A 19327-nucleotide genomic window follows, 5' to 3' on the forward strand; every position below is an offset into this window, starting at 1 on the left:
CTTTTAATTTTTTGATTTAGTTGATTCTTAACTTCGGCTTAAATAAGATAAACTTATCAATAGCCTCGTCCTTACTCTTAAGTAAGTAAACATAGCAATATCTTGTACTATCATCAATGAACGTTATGAAGTACTTGTTCCCACCACGAGTAGGAATTGCTTTTAGATTACACACATCGGTGTGAATCATCTCGAGGGGTTCGGTAAATCGTTCAATCTTTTTGAATGACGATCTCGTTTGTTTTGCTTCGACGCAAGTTTCACATTTATTATTTGAGTCGATATCGAATGTTGGTATGCATTTAAGTTTAATCAAACTTCGAATGGAATTAAAATTAACATGACCTAGTCTACTATGCCAAACATTAGAAGACTCAAGCATATAAGCAGAACTAGTAGCATTCTAATTCATATTGTTAAACACGGTTACATTCAACTTGAACATACCATTAAGGGCATAGCCCTTACCAACATACACACCATTTTTGATCAACACGACCTTATCACACTCAATCACCATTTTGAACCCAAACTTGTTCAACTGCCACCCCCACACAAGATTCTTACGAATTTCGGGAGCATACAACACATTTGACAAAGTAAGTTTCTTTCCCGAAGTCATCTTCAAAACCACATTCCCCTCACCTTTGACTTCGTCCGTAGCGGAGTTTCCCATAAACATTTTTTCTCCATTAGTCACCTCTTTGAAAGTTCAAAAGAGACTTTTGTCAAAGCACACATGACGGGTAGCCCCCGTATCGACCTACCAATCTTTGTTATTTTGTCCAACCAAGTTAACTTCGGTGACCATAATCGAGAGGTCCGTGACCATCGCAACAAGGTTCTCAACCTCACGAACCATGTTAACTTGTCGAACATTTTCTTTCTTTGGAAGCTTGCATTCATTGGCCCTATGGCCTTGCTTTCCACAATTGTAACAAGTTCCTTGGAATTTCTTTTTCTTCCCAACTCCCCCCTTCGGACCAAGGTTGAAGCCTTTCCCATGATTTTCTTTCCACCATTTTTACCCTTTGAAGATTGGCCATGTTCAACAACATTGGCCTTTGTTGTTCCGGGACCGTCAATTCTTTTTAGAGCAAGTTTATTATCTTCTTCAATACGAAGACGAACAACAAGATCTTCAATGGTCATCTCCTTTCGCTTATGCTTGAGATAGTTCTTAAAATCGACCCAACTTGGTGGTAGCTTTTCAATAATACAAGCAACTTGGAATGTCTCACTAAGTGACATCCCTTCCGCATGAATATCATGAAGAATAACTTGCAAATCTTAGACTTGACTCATAACAGTTTTTGAGTCTATCATTTTAAAGTCCAAGAATTTAGCCACCACGAATTTCTTAGTACCGGAATCTTCAGTTTTGTATTTGCGGTCCAATGGCTCCCATAATTCTTTGGCAGTCTTGGCCTTACAATACACATTATAAAGTGCATCAACCATGCCATTCAAGACATAGTTCCGGCACAAGAAATCCGAATGATTCCAAGCGTGAACCGCGCTCACCGATAGCGCATCCGTTGCCCCTTCATCAACATGAGGAACGGTTTCAGTCAAGAACATCGCGAGGTTCAAAGTGGTCAAATAAAAGAACATCTTTTGTTGCCACTGTTTGAAATTCACACCGGTGAACTTCTCTCGGCAGTGGAGCAACCAAATCGGTTGTGACAGCAACAACGGTAGTCACGATGGCAGAAACAGCATCGCTCATGGGTTGGGATTCCATTATGAAACGAAATACAAGAATAATAATAAGTAATCTATTTAAGTTTGTTGGAAAACTTGTATTATAAGTTCCAGAAAATCAAATTAAAATAAACGAAACAATCAACACAGTAACCGGGCTTGTGTTTAACACAATTCCCTTAAACAGATTCTCGGTTTGTTCCCAGGGTACTCCGTCAGATTCTCGGTATGTTCCAAGGATACTCCGTTTCGAAACAGAATCGGTTCTGCCGGACTCTGTTCCCAGGGTACTCCGTCAGATTCTCAGTCTGTTCCCAGGGTACTCAGTTTCGAAACAGAATCGGTTCTGCCGGACTCGATCACTTGCCTGAAAACGAAATAGTATTGTTGCAGTAGGAAGAAGATGAAGTGATTTTCGTTTAAGAATGCCATGGTTCGGGTTTTCGGACTTGCATTCGTGCGGGCACGCACGAGTTCGATGGATTTCTAGTCCAGAAACCCAAATTTGCACCCCCCTGCGCGCGCGTAGAACTTATGGTAAAACATGTCACAAATAATTCAAATGGGTGTAAGGGCTCCACCTTATAAACCATTCATCATTTTGTTCCCAAACCGATGTGGGACAAACCTTTACCAATTCCTTCATTCACACTTAAAACTTCCAACATTAAGTTTACGTCAATATGAGAGCATATATATAGAGGACGATTCCATACGTGAGTTCTTAGTTAATTATAGATAGTTCAAGGTCTCAAATGATAAAAGAGAAAGTAAGTTGTTAGCATTTTTGTAATTAGATAATCACTCATTTGTAAAGTTGTAGTTATATTAACCAAGTTAATTAGGGAGAAGTATTAGCATTAACCCTACCAAGTGTCTTACGAAAACTAATTATATGCCATCTCAACGATCTAGAAAAAAAATAAGATTTACATGCGACCTAACCTATTTTAGGCTAAGGGTAATGGGGCTTGGTTGAGCCCCAGGTGAGCCAAGCAAAACCCGACACGTAGGCGATGATATGACACTGGATCAAGCCCCTCAACCAAGCCCCGAAGGGTGTAGTGGTCAGGTGATCCGGGGCTTGATCCAGTTATTTATTTATTTTAAATATTAATTTTAATATAAATATTAATATTCTTCTTCACCTTCACCACATGGCTTCTTCACCTATCACCGGACCACCACCACGATCCGGAGCTTCTTCCTCGGATCGTTCACACCACCACATGGCTTCTTCACCTTCACCGACCACCGGACCACCACCACCACCACAGATCACACCACCGGACCTACTCTCTCTCTCAAAAACCCAACATACACACACTCCTCTCTCTCTCAAAACATACACACACTCCTCTCTCTCCCTCTTTTACGCGCCGCGGCCACAGCCATGCCGCCTAACCGCGCCCCGGCTCACCTGAGCGGTGTAGCGGTGTTCGCGAGCCACATCACTGGCCACCTGGACCCACCCCGTCCTTCGCGAGCCACTACCCATAGTCTTAGAGTTAAGACAGTAAAAGAGAACTCTCAGATAAAGACCAATTAGTTGACTAACGTGGGTTGTTAACATTTAACACAGATATATGCATCTTTGTGTTTGTGTAATTATATTTATTATTAATTCTCACTCTGATCATTTTAACTTTTTAGGGCGTGTTCATTTTTATGGTGTTTGTATATGTAACACTACTCCCTTTTGTAATTAGCTTGTCATACCAATTTTTAGCACATTGTAAATAATATGGTCTAGTATTTTCAGTTTCCTAATAATCAACATAGAACTTAGAACTAAGAAGAGTGATCAATAAAAATGATGATTCTCTTAAAGCTAATTAAGAAGAGTGATAAAAATATTTGACGTGCAGGATTCTCACAAGAATTAACTATCATTTAACACTTATAAATTGATGGGTCTGTGGAACCCCCACGTCAAGGAGGTCCCCACTGAACCCCTAAGGCACCCATGTGACAAATATCATAATAGTTTTATAGAATGTTTATTTCACACATCCTAATTTGTTTCAGTATTTTTCATATATCTAGCTACTTCGGTCTTAAAAAATGTAGTTATGTTATAATGACAATAAAGAATATTTGTGGGTTTGTAAAACAATGCAAATCGTGCATCTCACAAATTTGCCCGTTTCTTAGTACATTGTCAAAAGAATAGAGTTTTGACACGTATATTTTGAATCACTAGAAGAGTGCTCGCGCGATGCAGAGGAAAACTGGAAACACGTACTTTGATAATCATGTAACAAATTTTTGGGTGTTCATTATTTTGTTTGAAACTACGAGACGGTTCACCAGTTTGGTTTCACGGTTGAAACCGGAGCTGACCGTACATATTGAAATGCTAATTATTTACTTATTTAGTATGAGATATAATATATATTAGACATAGTTAAAATATAGTTAACCAAAGTTTTGTTTAATACGAGCAAACTCGTCTATTACAACTTTAATTTAATCAAATTTCCAGAATGGTTTTTTATAATCTTTGTTCTTGTTATGATTTCGCATTCTATTTATTCTAATAAGGTTATTATTTATTTGACCAAAGTTATATTTGTTCATAGTATGATTCTCTTAATAACGTATTAGTTGATGATTAGTTTGAAGTGAATATATATGCAGATTAATAATTTTTGTTTTAAATTTTTAAACTCAATTTTTTTATCAAAGTACAAACTAAATCAGAACCTAATCGTTGGTAATGGTTCGTTTTAGTTTTATTTAGAAACAGTTTAGTTTTGGTTTTTTACGACAAAAAAAACATGTAAAGTGGACTCATTATTTAATTAAAAAACTATCAAAAGCAAACCAGACACATTTTTGCATAATTTTTTTTACTTCGAAAACTATAGCAATATGATAATCAAATTAAAGATAATAAAATGCTCGTTTTTATGATATCATTTATTTTAAAAAATATTAACGTACGAAAAAGTTATGACCGTTTAAAAACCGTGGGGGTAGTTGGGTTAAAAATGAAAATAAAATAATATATATGTAAAAGATCATGGACCAATTGTGTAATTTTAAGCGATGAAACTTGTAATTATTTTGAAGACATTGCAATTACACGTGAGATTTGATGTTATAATGACATTTGTGCCCCTTATTAATGTTGTACCTCATGCATATTTGGTTGTAAATCCATTAATCTAAGCGTCTTAATTTACCCTTCATTGATGCATTATATATAGTATTGATAAGAATGGAGTATCGTATTGTTTTTGGATAAGAAATGATGCCAAGTATTTAGGGCCTTAGGGACAATAAACAATCAAGAGGGGTGAGGTGTGTAATATACGATAAACAATCAAGAAGTTTCTTGCAAGTAAATTTCCGAATCGGGGCCTACCTTTCTTTTCCCTTATCCAGAAGATTTTCATAACATAACTTCGGTGTTAAAAGATGCCATCCATGCCTGAAAACATTTTATTATGACCAATATAAAATACAAGGTTTCATATTAGTTTCGAGACAAAGAAAGTAAACATATTTCACTTTATAATTCGAATGCTAGGAATTCTTAGAAAGACTTTATTTTGAATAATATAATTTCACTAAAAGAATAGTGTATTTTTAGGGGCAGGGGGTGGTTTCATTTCCATCACCCACCACACCCAATGACGGTGTGCCACCTCATCCCATCACATTCCATCACTAGTGATGGAATTTAGTGGGGGTGGTGGTAGTATGATGGGTTTTAATATACATATATATATATATACATATATATAGGTTTTTGTGAGTGTGATGGGCATAACTTGTATTTTAAATTTTAATCAACAACAATACAAACTATCTAGCGTGATGGCCATCACGCACAAACCCCCCATCACGCTAGATGGGGACACCGGCGGCGGTATGCTTGAGGCCATCACGCGTGATGGCACATCACCACGCTCCACCCCGTCATCCCTTACATAAGAGATATTAAACAAATAAAATAATTACATATTTAACATTCTATATTCTTCATAGTGTACATAGTATGTAAATATTGAAATTGGTATTGTCACTCACTTCTATATATCATACATAAGTATAAGTAATATGTCTTTGTTCTTATTTGCACAATGATACAGACTTAAAAAAAAACAAATCATACAAAACAAGTAATTTGATTGTTTTCAGTTTTTCATGTACAGAACCTACACATATGTAAGTACGAAGTAAGCCTATTTTAAAAATATAAATCCTTGATCAGAAAAAATAAATGGTGTACTTTTAATTACCGTTCTAAAACATAGTTTAAAATATATACTTTATCCGCAAAAATTTGATGTTTCAAAAGGTTAGAAATCATATAATAGTTTATGATTATACTTTGAACAAATGGATCCAAATTTTTGGTTTATACATTTTTAGTCAATTAAGGTGCATTGTGTATATTAAGTCTAAAAAAACAAAAGGTAATAAAAAAGAAAAGAAATGTGAGAAAGTGGGCTCCATAAATGAGTATAGTTGTGGCATCTTCTTAAATAAAGGAAGTGATAGTTGGAAGAATAATTATTAAAAAAATAGAAAAGAAAAAAAAGGTTAACTTAATAATGTGACACCATGTGAGGTGGTTGTAGGTTATGAATGAATGAAACCATGCACACCAAATGAAGAGCGCCCACACGGTTGACTATACGCTCCTCGTTACAATTATATGTAACTTTCCGTCCATATTTGTTAACCATTTTGGACTCGGTTAAAATAACCGTTAACCTTTGTTGTTCTATAGCTTATGTAGTAAACTTTACGTAAACACACATAAGAATAAATGAAGACTAGTGAGCTTGATGATCGGATGCACATTGAGCTTAAGGCCCCATTAATGATTCTCATTTTAGTATTATAAGATACATAAAAGAATTTGTATCTACTTTAAGCAATTTTTATCACATATAGACTTTTTGCAAACTAAACTAACATTTGATTTATTTATCGTGGTTTGGTTGTTTGTATCTTTACTTAAAACTCTTGTCGTTTTACTCGGAGTGGTAATTTTTTTCCTATAAATCAATGTAATGTAATTTGTTGACCCGGCCCGTTTGATTTGACTCGTAATATGACCCATTTTTGCCCTCACTGACGAAAAGTTCTAAATATGCCACTGGTACATGAAATAGCTTTACAAATGGAGTGAGTGGTTATGAAGATAGCGAATTGACAAATAGGATCGATTCAAATTTTACTCAATGAAAAGTGATGACTTAATAGCTAAAAATGCCACACACTTTTTTTTCTAATAGAAAAAGAAAAGTGACCCTCGTGTTAAGTTTATATATACGCCCATTGTAGATGATTTAACACATAACCTCTAGAAAATATGCATGGGTGGGGTGACTAACCTAACAGTTAGATAAATTGTTTGGGTTATATTGTGATAGTAACATTTTAATAGATGTCGCAGTCTAAAAATATGCAATATCAATCATACTTGAAAATGGCTCAATCTATCTCTAACTTAAAAACCATTGTTAAAAGGCTCGTATATGGGATTTGTACTGCGGTGGCCCTTTGGTTGAGTAAGGGTGAATCCCGAACTTTAGGTCTTTTTTAAATTAACTCAAGTGTGAAATAAAATATCACGACATGTATATTTCAAGAATCAATCGCTTCAAAGTGAATTCTCCATAGATACATCTATTCAATTAAATTAAGGATAGACTTTTGATTTGAGATTCATTTTATTTGGATTTTGAATGCGTTTTTTGTGTGGGATTCACTTTGTTTGTGTGTGGTCAAATGAGGCATTAAGGCCTATTGCATATAATTTGAACTTTGAAGTCTGCCACTTTAATTGGGTTGTTTGATTCCTATTAGGCCCAAAAAAATGATTGAAGTGGGCCGACGGCCTCGCTTGCTTCTTTTAATTTGTAACCGTTAACGACACATCACACATTGACACAAGTACTGAAACAGAAGAAATTTTAAGTCCTTTTACTACTAAATGATGAATTTATGATAATAGTAGCTTGAGACCCGTGTATTATACGGAAAACTGATAAAAAAATCATGTTTAATAATTAAGCGAAGTACAAATAAATAAATAAATAAACTTGTCATGCGTATTAAAAGACAAACGTTGTACTTTTGTGTTTAACACAATTTAGATAATTATTCATTTATTTCACTCATTTATATTAGTAATTAATTTATTAACCATCCCTCACATATGATGTATATATGTGTGAACCCTCGGGTGGGCAAAAGTGAAATTGCACTAATTTTGACGTTATTTTACTAAACTCGTGAAAATAACGTTAAAAGTGACGGACGGTTAATCAGGCATCAAGTAGTGGCGTTGATAGCCGAAAGACAAGGGTACATGCACCGATCAGCCGGTGTCCCGATGATTGAGTGCTATGTGCCTTATGTCCAAGGCTTGATGCAAAACTACTATCGAGCCGGGGGTCTCACCGAAAGCAGCCTCTCTATCCTTATAGGGTAGAGGTAAGGCTGTCTACATCTTACCCTCCTCAGACCCTACCATAGCTTTGCTATTGGTGGGATATACTGAGTACGATGATGATGATGATGATTCATTTATGCAAAGGTTGTAAGTTCGAACCCTGAGCCCACCCGGTTTTCGTCCCACTGTGTTACGCCAGAGAGTTTTACTCTTGTGGTGGCACAACGACTGTCAATTGGCAGTTAGCGGTATGGTTTCCTGATGGAACACCCAAGTGGAACTCTGAAGCAAGTGGGGCCCCGGTTAAGATAACATAGTACGGTCAGAGTGGGGCCATCGGGGCTCTCTAAATTTGGATTGTGCGGTAGTCTAAGTACAAGAAAGTCGTCGTTCTAAAAAGCAAAAAATAAAATAAATATAAAAAAAATAAAAAAAATAATGTTATTAACCACTAACTTGGTCTAGTGGCAAAGGTGTATGTCTTACAACCAAATGGTTGTGGGTTCTAGTTTCACTTGAGATATGAGGAGAAAAATTAGCTGTTAAAAAAAGGTATTTAATTTTATTAATTAACCAATAAATGGTAATGAAGGATTTTAGAGGTTTTAGAGATTTATTAGAGAGTATAGATATTTATTACTAAAAAAAGTTATGACGGCATCTCTCCAGGCTCCATATAATAAAAGCAATTGGGTTGCTGAGTGTTCTTTTGGGGGTGGGTCGAAGGAGGAGGCGAAAATTAATTGGGTTGCTTGGCATAAAGTGGTTACACCAGTGAACAAAGGTGGTCTCGGTTTGTGCTAGTTACGCGAAACTAACCTTTCTTTGCTAGCGAAGTGGTGGTGGAGGTTCAAAAATGAGAAAGAGAGCTTGTGGATAATTCGTGGTCATTCGTTCCGGCGAAGACGTCTTTGGCGGATACATGGAAACATATAGTAAAAATCTCAAGTGAAATCACTGAGATGGGTGTGGATTTAAGTACTGTTCTAAAGAGGGAGGTGAGAGGTGGTAATAACACACTATTTTGGCGAAGCGGCGTTTTATGCTCGGTTTCCATTACTGTTTCAATTAGAAGTCAACAAATGGTGTAAAGTTTCTGATCGGTTGCTGATGTACTCCGGGGAATTGTGCGGACAATGGAGTTGGGCTAGGTCGCCATACGGGTCGGTCGAAATAAATTAACTTCGTGAACAATTAATTGCATGCCAACAGGTTTGTTTATACGAGGGTGAGGATAAGCTTGTATGGGTTCGGATGATAGTGGGACATTCTCTCTTAGGAGCTTAAAACAAAATTTTGTAATGAACTTGGATGTGGGGGGAAACTATATTATTAAATGGAACAATTTTGTACCAAAAAAGGTGGGGAACCTAGCTTGGAGAGCGGAAATGGAAAGAATACCGGTGTTACTTGCCTTGGCTAGACGTGATGTGGTGGTAGGGTCGATGGTTTGTCCGATTTGTGAAGAGGATATTGAGTCGGCAGAGCCCTTGTTTGTTTCTTGCCAATTTGCGCAATCGGTTTGGGGCATTATTGCTACTTGGTGTAAGGTTCCGTCTATCTATGCATTTTCCACCCGTGATATATTGGATTTGTATAAATACTCTTTACTACCGAAAAAAAAGGCGAAAACGTTTCATGCGGTTTGCTTGACGGCGATTTGGTGCATTTGGAAAGTGAGAAATCTAGCGGTGTTCGAAAGGAAGCCGGCAACTCTAAGTTGCGTGATTGATGTTTTAACAACTTATACCCCAACATATCTAACAAGGCTTTATTTACTTTGCATTTTAGCCCCCTTAAAATTTTCATAGTCTTAATCTATGCCCTTGCATTTGTCTTTTTTATGCAAAATTAACTTTTGTTAATATTTATATATTTAGGTTATTTATTATTTATAATGCTTAATATATGATGCTTAATTTTTTTTCTTATGCCGTTACGACATGTCGTTAAAACCACAATAAAGTATATGGAGAAATGCTAATGCTTAAACGAAAGCATATTGCTTAACTATAATTTTATTACTTTATCACTTGCTATCTGAATTTTGAAAAGGAAGTAAATAAGGGTGAAGATATGTGAAAGTTCTTCTTTATCGGAGGTCGATAATATCAAATATTTAATATATTCATGTTTACTTTTTAAGTCGATAATATCAAATATTTAATATATTCATGTTTACTTTTTAAATTTTGAAAAAACACATAAACATTGTTTTTGGAGCGAATTACCAAAATAAACAAGGTTAACCTAAATTTTACTAAAATTGACATGCCTAATTTAGCTTACATCTGACACGTCAGTGAAGCCGGCTAAGCGTTAGCCGCCACTTTATGGACATATAATTTTGTGAAAAGTAAACGGGACCCACCTTTAGCCTATAAAAATGCAACGCGTGTCAAGGGCGACTAAACTTAGCCTACATCTCAGGTTATTTAGCCGACATCCTAGACTCTTAGCCGGCTTCGGGATATGTGTCAATTCACTTAGGCAGCTCCATATATTCCTTCTTAGGCAGCTCCAACTCGGCGTATAGGCTAAGGCTTCACTTAGTCGTCTTTTTTTTTTCTTTTAGCCGTCTAATTTTACCAACCCTATTAAATGTTCAGCCGATTTCTATCTTTTATAAGCTACTTTGTTGAAGATGATAATATCCAATATTTAATACATTAATGTTTACTTTTTAACTTTTGAAAAAACACATAAGCATTGTTTTTTATGTTATAGTCGTCCGTTGCGTGTTTACATTGGATAGTGATTAAGCACTAGTTCTTTTAATTAAAGTAAGTATATAAAATCAACATATTTGCTAAAGTGGATTAGCATAAAATACTTTAAATTATTTTGCATTTATCTTTTGGGTATTTTAACTATCCGTTTGGTTCGATCCACACCATGCACGATTAGCGTTTGTCACCGTGTCGAATTGATTTTAAAGAAATGAATCCAAAACATGAAACTCAGAGCATGAACAATAGTAAAGTATTGTTTTTGTTTCAAACCAACAACTCAGCATGTCACATCAGATTTTAAACCAACCTTCAAAACACTCATTTCTTCTCCAGTAGATAATAAATGGTTCTTGTTTCAAAACACCACCTCACCATCCACATCACTATATATTTTCTCATTAATGTTATCTATATATTCATTTTTATATTTATAAGAGTCTATAAAATTAATAAAAAAGTTGATTAAATCTGTATTTCGTTTAGTTAACTTTTATTCCTATTTAATTATTGTAACAAAATATGATTATTTTTTATTGAAATATTATATATTTATTTTCTTTGTTCTTTTGATTATTTATATATTTGATAATAAATCCAAAACAATTTGATTTTTATCATTGAATCTTAGTCTTTACTTTATAATGACTCACCCACCAAACTCCTTCTTCTCTCTTCTTTCTTATCACTGCATCTCGTTCTATCTTCTTCTTCATTCTTTCACCCACCCACTTATGCTTTTCATGTTGACTTCAACATATTAATAAACCAAGATAAAAGGATTTGGATGATGAAAATTGATCTGAGTGTGTATTTGGTTGTTAAAGTGGGCCACGCCGTACACCTCCGAAGCGTTTTGAAATCACGGACGGTTTCTCTTCTCTCTCTTCCATCTGGCCATCTCCAGTGGTAACATCAGTCCGTGATGGAATTCAATTCAAACACTAGCCACATAAGCACCTCTAAATATTCTGGTTTGCATGTCCTCCACGTGTACATCATTGAATGACACCTGTGCATTCCAGGTTCCTTCAAAAAATAATACATCATTAAAAGTTTACAGCTTAAACAATAAACATCATAGTAACACTCACAAGTCTATTGATACAATCATCTTCGATAAACAACAATGTCCGAGACAGCACATATTCCTCAACCTCCTTCGTCTGCAGGTATGTTTAGATGTCTTTGGTACTTATTTCCAGTGTTAATAAACTTATAATAACGTACTGGCAGCTCCACCTAAAACCTTCTGGCCTACGAGATTAATTTGGGTGCCAAGTTTTGAGAGTGTCACGGTTCAACACCCGGTGACTGACCGGCTTCTAAATTATTTTCTTGTTAAATTTTCTTTGTAAAGTTGATTATAAGATTTGGTTGTAAAAATTCCGCCTCAGATAAATCATTAGGCGGTACCCCGACTAGGGCCATTGTTAATCGTTATTTGATCAAAATAGGTCAAAATTGAAAAGTTTATTTATAATATTGGTATGTATATATTTATTTATGAAATAAATTAATTTACATGTAAATTCCAATCCGGATTAGTTTATTGTCCTTACCCCACCACTCGACTAGCTCTAGCGATTTCTACACCATTGTTTCTACATACGCACAACTCTTTCTAGTAAGTTTATAAAACATTATTCACAGGGGCGTAGACAGCTTTAAGAAATCGAGTTCGGCCGAAGCCGTACAAAATTTTGTATTAGTGTATTTCGACATCATACCCGTAGAAATTTTAACATAGAACTTGTAGAAAACCCAATTCTAAGTAATAAACAATCGGTCGTCTGTCCCTCGAAATTTTCCGAACCAGCCAGAACATATTTCTGGCTCCCATTGATTATATATGTAAAGAAAATCAATATAATATATTTTTCATAACCAATATTGGATAAAATTTTCAGCTTAACATATATATATAGTATTTAAAATTTTGTGTAGCATCTAATTAGGTTTAAATAACTATGCCGTGGTCATGTTCTTGAGTTTGGTTTAATTAGTCAATATCGATCATTCCAGTCGGGTTTTCAAAACATATCCCCTTGCATGCAGATGACGTCGTTTACTCAGCGAAAGACGTAATAATGTGGAGGAACAAGCCAATGAGTGTGGGAGTATTGACAACCATAACGTTGCTCTGGGTGGTGATGGAAATCTACGGTTACAATTTCATCACGGTCGCATCTTGGATCGCCATCTTCCTATTCTCCTCTCTTTTCACATGGGCCAACATTTACAGGATCATTTACAAGTAAACCACCCGTTTTTTCACTATTTTTAACTTGGATAATATTATTCACAATTTAATTAGTTATATATGGATGCATGTAGAGAGGAACCAAGTATGTCGGCAATAGGGATATCCGAGAGCACGGCTACCGAAATGGCGAGATGGGTAACCGAAACATCAGAAGACGCGACAAGGCGTGTGTTTAAAGTCGGTGCGCAAAGCGAGTGGTATGTTTTCGCTGCAACAGTTGCTGGCTTGTGGCTGCTTTCGATCATTGGCAACTCATCGGACCTGCTTACTCTTGTTTTCATAGGTATGTATGATTCCTAATTAAGTAGCTAGGCATTATTATTAACATTTTAGTTTGATGTATATGCATGATCGTGGCGTCCGCGTTCGTCATTATTGTTGTTAGGGACGGTGGCGGGTATGATAGTGCCTGTATTTTGGGTGAAGTATGATTACAAGATAAGGGAGCATGGAAAGAGGTTACAGGTACAGAGTAAGAGGCTTTATAGTATGATTGATGAGAAGGTGTTGCAGACGCTAAGGACTAAAGTCAACGTGCAGCCAAGCAAGGAGGTGAAGGAGAAGAAAGCTGAATAGTCAATGCATGCGTAAGATTAAGATGGACGCAGATGTTCTATAATAATGTGTACGTTGTAAATGTCTTGTTTGGTTTTTTGTTTACATGTAATTGCATTTGGTTAAATATTGTGTGAAATAGCAACAAATAAGACAGATATGGAACAAACTGTATTTTATGATTTGCCTCTTGATCCAGTGCCATTTCTTTTTATAAATATGAATTCTTCAAATTCAAGAATATAAAATACGTGTTTTAAAAAGTTATATTACGAACTCTTCAAATTAGAACACAGAATGATGACAATGATCTGAAAGCTGTACGCCTACGAAAACTTAAAATTGAATACAAAATGACCACAATGATCTGAATATTCAATTCTCTTTTCTTAAACGTGGCGTCCGGTTCCGCTTTTAGGTTTTAACACCATTAAATATATATTTGAGCTGGTCATCTACGGGACGTGTAAGAAAATTACAAATATTTAATGTAATTTCCGGCCTCTTTGAATTGAAAGATCGAACTAGGACCCGGTTCGGTTTCAATTTTTTTATAAATTACGACTGTTCTTTCAGTAGCTTTAGTCATTAGTTTGATAAAATAAAAACAAAAATTTAAAAACTGAAATATTGATTAGCTAGACTCCTAAGGCTATGTGTAGTGGAGGGACTATAATTGGGAACGAATTATGACACGTGGCGCCCAGTCAGCAAAGAGTGTGAATTTGTTTTTGGGGTGTAATGGTGTAGGGCTACAAGTTAGGCCCACGGTTTCTTTTTTATTATTTTATTTTTATAATTAAATTAATTAGATAAAAACCAATTTATTTTAATAATTAAATAAAAATGTATTAAAATTAAAAAATAAATACAAAAAAATACATAAAACTAAAAAAATACACAAATAATAAAAATAAATTATAATAAAAAAACACACCACAACAAAATACATATAAAAATACAAATAAAAAAACTAATCTATTCGTCTTCATCTTCGTTTTCGTCCCGTCCTCGTCTTCGTCATCTTCCTCGTCTCCGTCCTCATCTTCGTCCTCAACGAAACGATTATTCCACACGTGTTAAACCAAATCCGCCTTCAGTTGGTTATGTATATCACTTGATGTGAGCTGATGAATGTTATACGTTCGTTGGTCTTGGGTTGGTTCAGGGAACTGTTTTGGAACGCTTCCTGGTATATAGTGTTGAAATATTGTTTTTCCCTCGTCTTCTAAAATCATATTATGCAATATGATACACGTATACATGGCATCACTCATTTTTTCCAACGCCCATACACGACTAGGGTTTTTCACATAATGCCAACGTTTTTTTAGAACCTCGAAACACCTCTCGATATCCTTTCTCGCGGACTCTTGCTTCTTCTTAAAATAATCTCTTTTTTCTTCGATAGGGTCTTGAAAAGTCTTGACGATGATCGTGTACTCTGGATATATCCCATCTCTCAAATAGTATATGTGACGATAGAAGGTATCGTTGGCATAAAACGGTAAGACCGGTATGCTACGGATAATGTAATACTCTAACACAGGTGACGCGTTGAGAACGTTTATGTCGTTGTTAGACCCGACTGAGCCGAAGTAGGCTGACCAAATCCAGAGGTCGTGTGAAAAAATGGCTTGAAGACTAACCATTGACACTTCATGGTCACCACGAGTGTATTGACCTCGCCATGCGGGTGGACAGTTGGCCAACTCCCAATGCATGCAATCTATACTCCCGATCATGCCGGAAAAGAATGTTTGCTTTCGTGTACATCATATATGCGAGTCAGATCGTTTGAAGTAGGAATCCTCAGATAACGACGAGAGTATAATTGTATTATCCCTATACAAATAAATTATTAAACAATATTTATATTAAAAACAATAGTTAATACAAACAATTTAAATTTTACCGATGCAAAAATTCTCCAACGCATCTCTCGTTGTTTTCTCAGCCATCTTTAAATACTCGTCATTGATATCGGTCGTGTTGCCGTATGCGAGGATGCGTAGAGCCGAAGTACACTTTGGATGGCGGAGAATCCTAAATATCCTCTTGTGTCGGGTTTTTGTTGAAAATACTCATACTCCCGTTCCATATCTCCAACGATGCGCAAAATAAACGCTTGTACATCCGAAAACGACGTCGAAACATAGCGTCGTTAAATGTAGGTGTGTCGTTGAAGTAGTCCTTCATCAAACGAGTGTTCGCTTGCGTACGATCCCGAAGGATATATGACCGTCTACGTGGTGCCGTAAACGGAGCAGAGCCGCACCACCATGTTATTGGCGACGGCCCGAACCGCGTTCGTGACCTCTAAATGCTCTCCCGCCACTTGTCGATGAATCTGATGAATTCTTCGACTCTCGTTGATTAATTGATCCCAAATCTCGGCAGAGTTCGTGGAATCCGGGGAACTTATTGAGTTTGAAGAAGTATGAAAATAATAAAAATGATTGGTACTTTTATGTTTGGGTTTGTGTATGATATGGTGAACATGGTTTAATTGGTTTGATATTTATATTAAGTTTTTAATTTATTTTTTTTTTATAGACGTTATCCCCAACGGTAACATTATTATTATTATATTATTATTATTCAACTCTCGCCGGCGATAAGTAAACTCCACCCTCGCCCCAAATAGTCCAAAAATCGCCTGGGGGTGGTGTTTGCGCCCTTCCTCGTCCCATTTCGCCCCCAACCTTCGCCCACTACGTTTGGCCTGATGAAAATGAAAAGATAACTTAAAGATTAATATTAGTGGCAAAAAAAATAAAAAAGTAACGATAACGTAGGATATTAAAACAACTAGACGTACGATAATAAAACAACTAAATTGTTTAATAAGTTTTATGACAATATTTTATATATTTGTGAGTTTGTGTTCGATTTTACCTTTTGTTATCTTTATTATCTAATTAAACCAATATTTAATTATTAAGATTCATCGTATAGATAGATATGTTAAGAATGTTATATACGTTTCGGTAAGTGTTTGATAAAGCTCATATATCATATATTGATAGATACGTTTAAATTAACGTTTAGATCAAACCCATATGAATCCTAAGGCGATTCAAAACAGGCGGCACAAGTTATTGTCCGTTGGCCTTTTGTCTTAGTGTGAACACAATATTTTCTTATATAAGAATTTTTTTGTATGAAAGAAATGTTAGTATCATATATAAAAGTTGTTCTTAACATTACCATTAGCCTCCATTCGCATATTATTCAAGTAACTCACTAAACTATTTAATTTGGTCAAAGTAATCGAATATTGACTACACTCCTAATGAAAATGCAAACATAATTGAAATAAAACATAATCAGCATAGTAGCCTAATTAACACAAAAAGTACAATCTAAATTATTCAAAAATGGTATTATGATTAATACCGCCTATGGATCATTTTTTCACTTATCTTGTGCATTATCAGAGATTCTCAGCTCATTCTCTAAAGTTGTTAAACCTATATAATTTAGTGTTCATTTTGAGAAAACCATCAAAATCACCTCTTTAATCCATTTCCTATTTTATGGATGAGTTATATGACAACTATAGTAAAAACTTAAATATAGGATCTCACTTTTGATTCATATCATATAATATATCAACTATCTCTCAATCATCATATACTATATAACAAGACAAAAGAGAGAAAAAATAATTAAAAAAAATTATGGATATGAATAGGGAATAGAATGTGAAAGCTTTTTTAAAAAAATGATAGATAAATTTACGCAATGAGGTTTTTAGCTAAATTATAGGGAAAAATATATGGAATAGGCTGGGAATGCTCTTATTTACAGAATTGTGTTTTTTATCTAAATTCTAAAGAGGATTATATGGAATTGGCTAGGAATGCTCTTATAGGTTCACATGTGAGTCATTCATTGAAATTAGTGGGTATGCATAACCGGTGGTAAAAACTGCTTAAAGACATGAATGCCCTATAATAAGCTTGCATGCCAATAAAAACTGCCTGGATTTACTTTCATTTACATGTAAAGCTTTTATAAAGTGTATACTTTGAAATTTGAGATTGATCTAACGCTACAACCACATGTACATAACTACCCAATGATAAGCTTACATGCCAATAAACTTCGCCTAGCTTTACTTTCTCGTACATGTACATATCATGCTTTTGTAAAATACGTGTGTACTTTGAAATTGATCTAACACTACAACCACATGCGCATATTATGTGAAAATCAAAGAGAAACTTGAATAATATTGTCAGTTGTCATGCATATTTGTATAAATTTATAAAATTTTATAGTAGATACGATGGAAGAGAAGATGAAAGAGAAAGCAAGAAAAAGGGATAGAGAAACACGAATAATTTAATTTAATTTAGTATTGATTAAGTAAGGAACAACACATCATTAAAACTTTATGTACAATGACTTTAAGTTATTTTTCTTGTTTGCAAATTATTTGTGATTTTTTTAATTAAACATTATAAAGTTTAATGTAATGTTAGGGCCTTTTATTATATAAATTAAATAGACGCGAAGGAGTTGTAAGACTCTTTTTACCCAAAGCTAAAAGGAAAACTTCCATCTATAACTTTCTATATTTAGATATGTTTGTCCAAATTTCATGAATTAAAGGTAACCCTTCATTGATAAGTCTAATGACTATAGTACACATAAATAAATGCGAGTAACAACACGTAGCAATGTACACCCAAGATGAAATGATATGGCATTTTCTTGGTTGGGTATGACATTGCTTCTAACACAATTTCGACGAAACACCCAATACAAGTGAAAAACACGGCATAGAAAGATACACGCATCCATCAAATTTCATGTTTGGTTAGAATTGTTGACATGTCGTTATACGCGATGCAATCTCGATGAGAACACAAGCAACAAACAACTGGAAGACAGATAAGCGAAGAAGAGTAACAACACTTTGGAAAACTTGTATTCTTCATATACATTTAATGAAAATTTCCTATGTTTTTCATTCGTTATAATTTAAGAAAAGTTCCGATATTCTAAATATATGTGCCACATCTTTTACTCGATATGGATTTTATTTAATATATAAAATAGAAATAGAAAAAACGTTAACAAACAGTTTTAACATGTACTAATGAGGTTGGTGGCCAGTTAACAAAGACATCCTCTAAAACACCAATGAGCTGAGAGGTTTTGGGTTCAAGTATGTTACACGAGAAAACTAAGTAAAAAATACGAGTTTAGGATTGAATTAACTAGGTTGAGCATGGTTTGGTTTCGATTATTTGACGAAACCCAAACCGAAACCGAAGTAAGCGTTTATTTGAATATACAAACTATTCGGTTTTCCGGTTATTTTCGGTTTCGGTTTGGTTATTTTTGTTTTTATTTCAATTATGTGTAGACATTGCAAAAAAAAGAAGAAGTTGAAAACGCATATTTTAAGCTTGTATAAGAACGCATTAGAGTACTACATATATATTTAATTCAAAAAACAAAAAATAGATACGTGAAATTATACGAATACAAAGTTATTAAATATAGTTTAAAATTTAACACAGTTCTTAATTAAAAAACATTATAAGTTTAGCCTCAATCTTCATTCATATATTATTTATCTTTTATCTTCAAAGTTTAGTCAATTTCTCATCTTAATAATCTTTGTCACCATCAATCGGT

The 19327-nt window shown here is 34.8% G+C and overlaps 2 protein-coding genes across 2 annotated transcripts; one reads left to right on the forward strand and one right to left on the reverse strand.

Annotated features, from left to right (window-relative positions):
* Positions 1-403: 403 nt before the first annotated feature.
* Positions 404-1581, reverse strand: LOC143536954 (uncharacterized). Its single transcript, XM_077030824.1, has 3 exons — positions 1368-1581; positions 1057-1253; positions 404-700 (listed from the first exon to the last, which is right to left on the reverse strand). The coding sequence occupies exons 1-3, from the start codon at positions 1579-1581 to the stop codon at positions 404-406; spliced, it is 708 nt and encodes a 235-aa protein (XP_076886939.1).
* An 11317-nt stretch (positions 1582-12898) lies between these two features.
* On the forward strand, positions 12899-13708 carry LOC143536950 (reticulon-like protein B13). The gene is made up of 3 exons (XM_077030823.1): positions 12899-13108; positions 13189-13400; positions 13503-13708. The coding sequence occupies exons 1-3, from the start codon at positions 12942-12944 to the stop codon at positions 13691-13693; spliced, it is 570 nt and encodes a 189-aa protein (XP_076886938.1). The 5' UTR covers positions 12899-12941; the 3' UTR covers positions 13694-13708.
* Positions 13709-19327: the final 5619 nt, after the last annotated feature.

This window comes from Bidens hawaiensis, unplaced genomic scaffold, assembly GCF_021521415.1.
Source record: "Bidens hawaiensis isolate Kalapana, Puna unplaced genomic scaffold, B.hawaiensis_p1.1 tig00011073_1, whole genome shotgun sequence".
Lineage (NCBI taxonomy): Eukaryota > Viridiplantae > Streptophyta > Magnoliopsida > Asterales > Asteraceae > Bidens > Bidens hawaiensis.

Coding starts and splice junctions, on each gene's coding strand:
- LOC143536954 (XM_077030824.1), bottom strand. CDS start 1,581: ATGTTCTTGACTGAAACCGTTCCTCATGTTGATGAAGGGGCAACGGAT. Junction 1,254..1,367: donor ATACAAAACTGAAGATTCCG/GTACTAAGAAAT, acceptor TTCATGCGGAAG/GGATGTCACTTAGTGAGACA. Junction 701..1,056: donor CCGGAACAACAAAGGCCAAT/GTTGTTGAACAT, acceptor ACTTTCAAAGAG/GTGACTAATGGAGAAAAAAT.
- LOC143536950 (XM_077030823.1), top strand. CDS start 12,942: ATGTGGAGGAACAAGCCAATGAGTGTGGGAGTATTGACAACCATAACG. Junction 13,109..13,188: donor ATTTACAGGATCATTTACAA/GTAAACCACCCG, acceptor GGATGCATGTAG/AGAGGAACCAAGTATGTCGG. Junction 13,401..13,502: donor GCTTACTCTTGTTTTCATAG/GTATGTATGATT, acceptor TATTGTTGTTAG/GGACGGTGGCGGGTATGATA.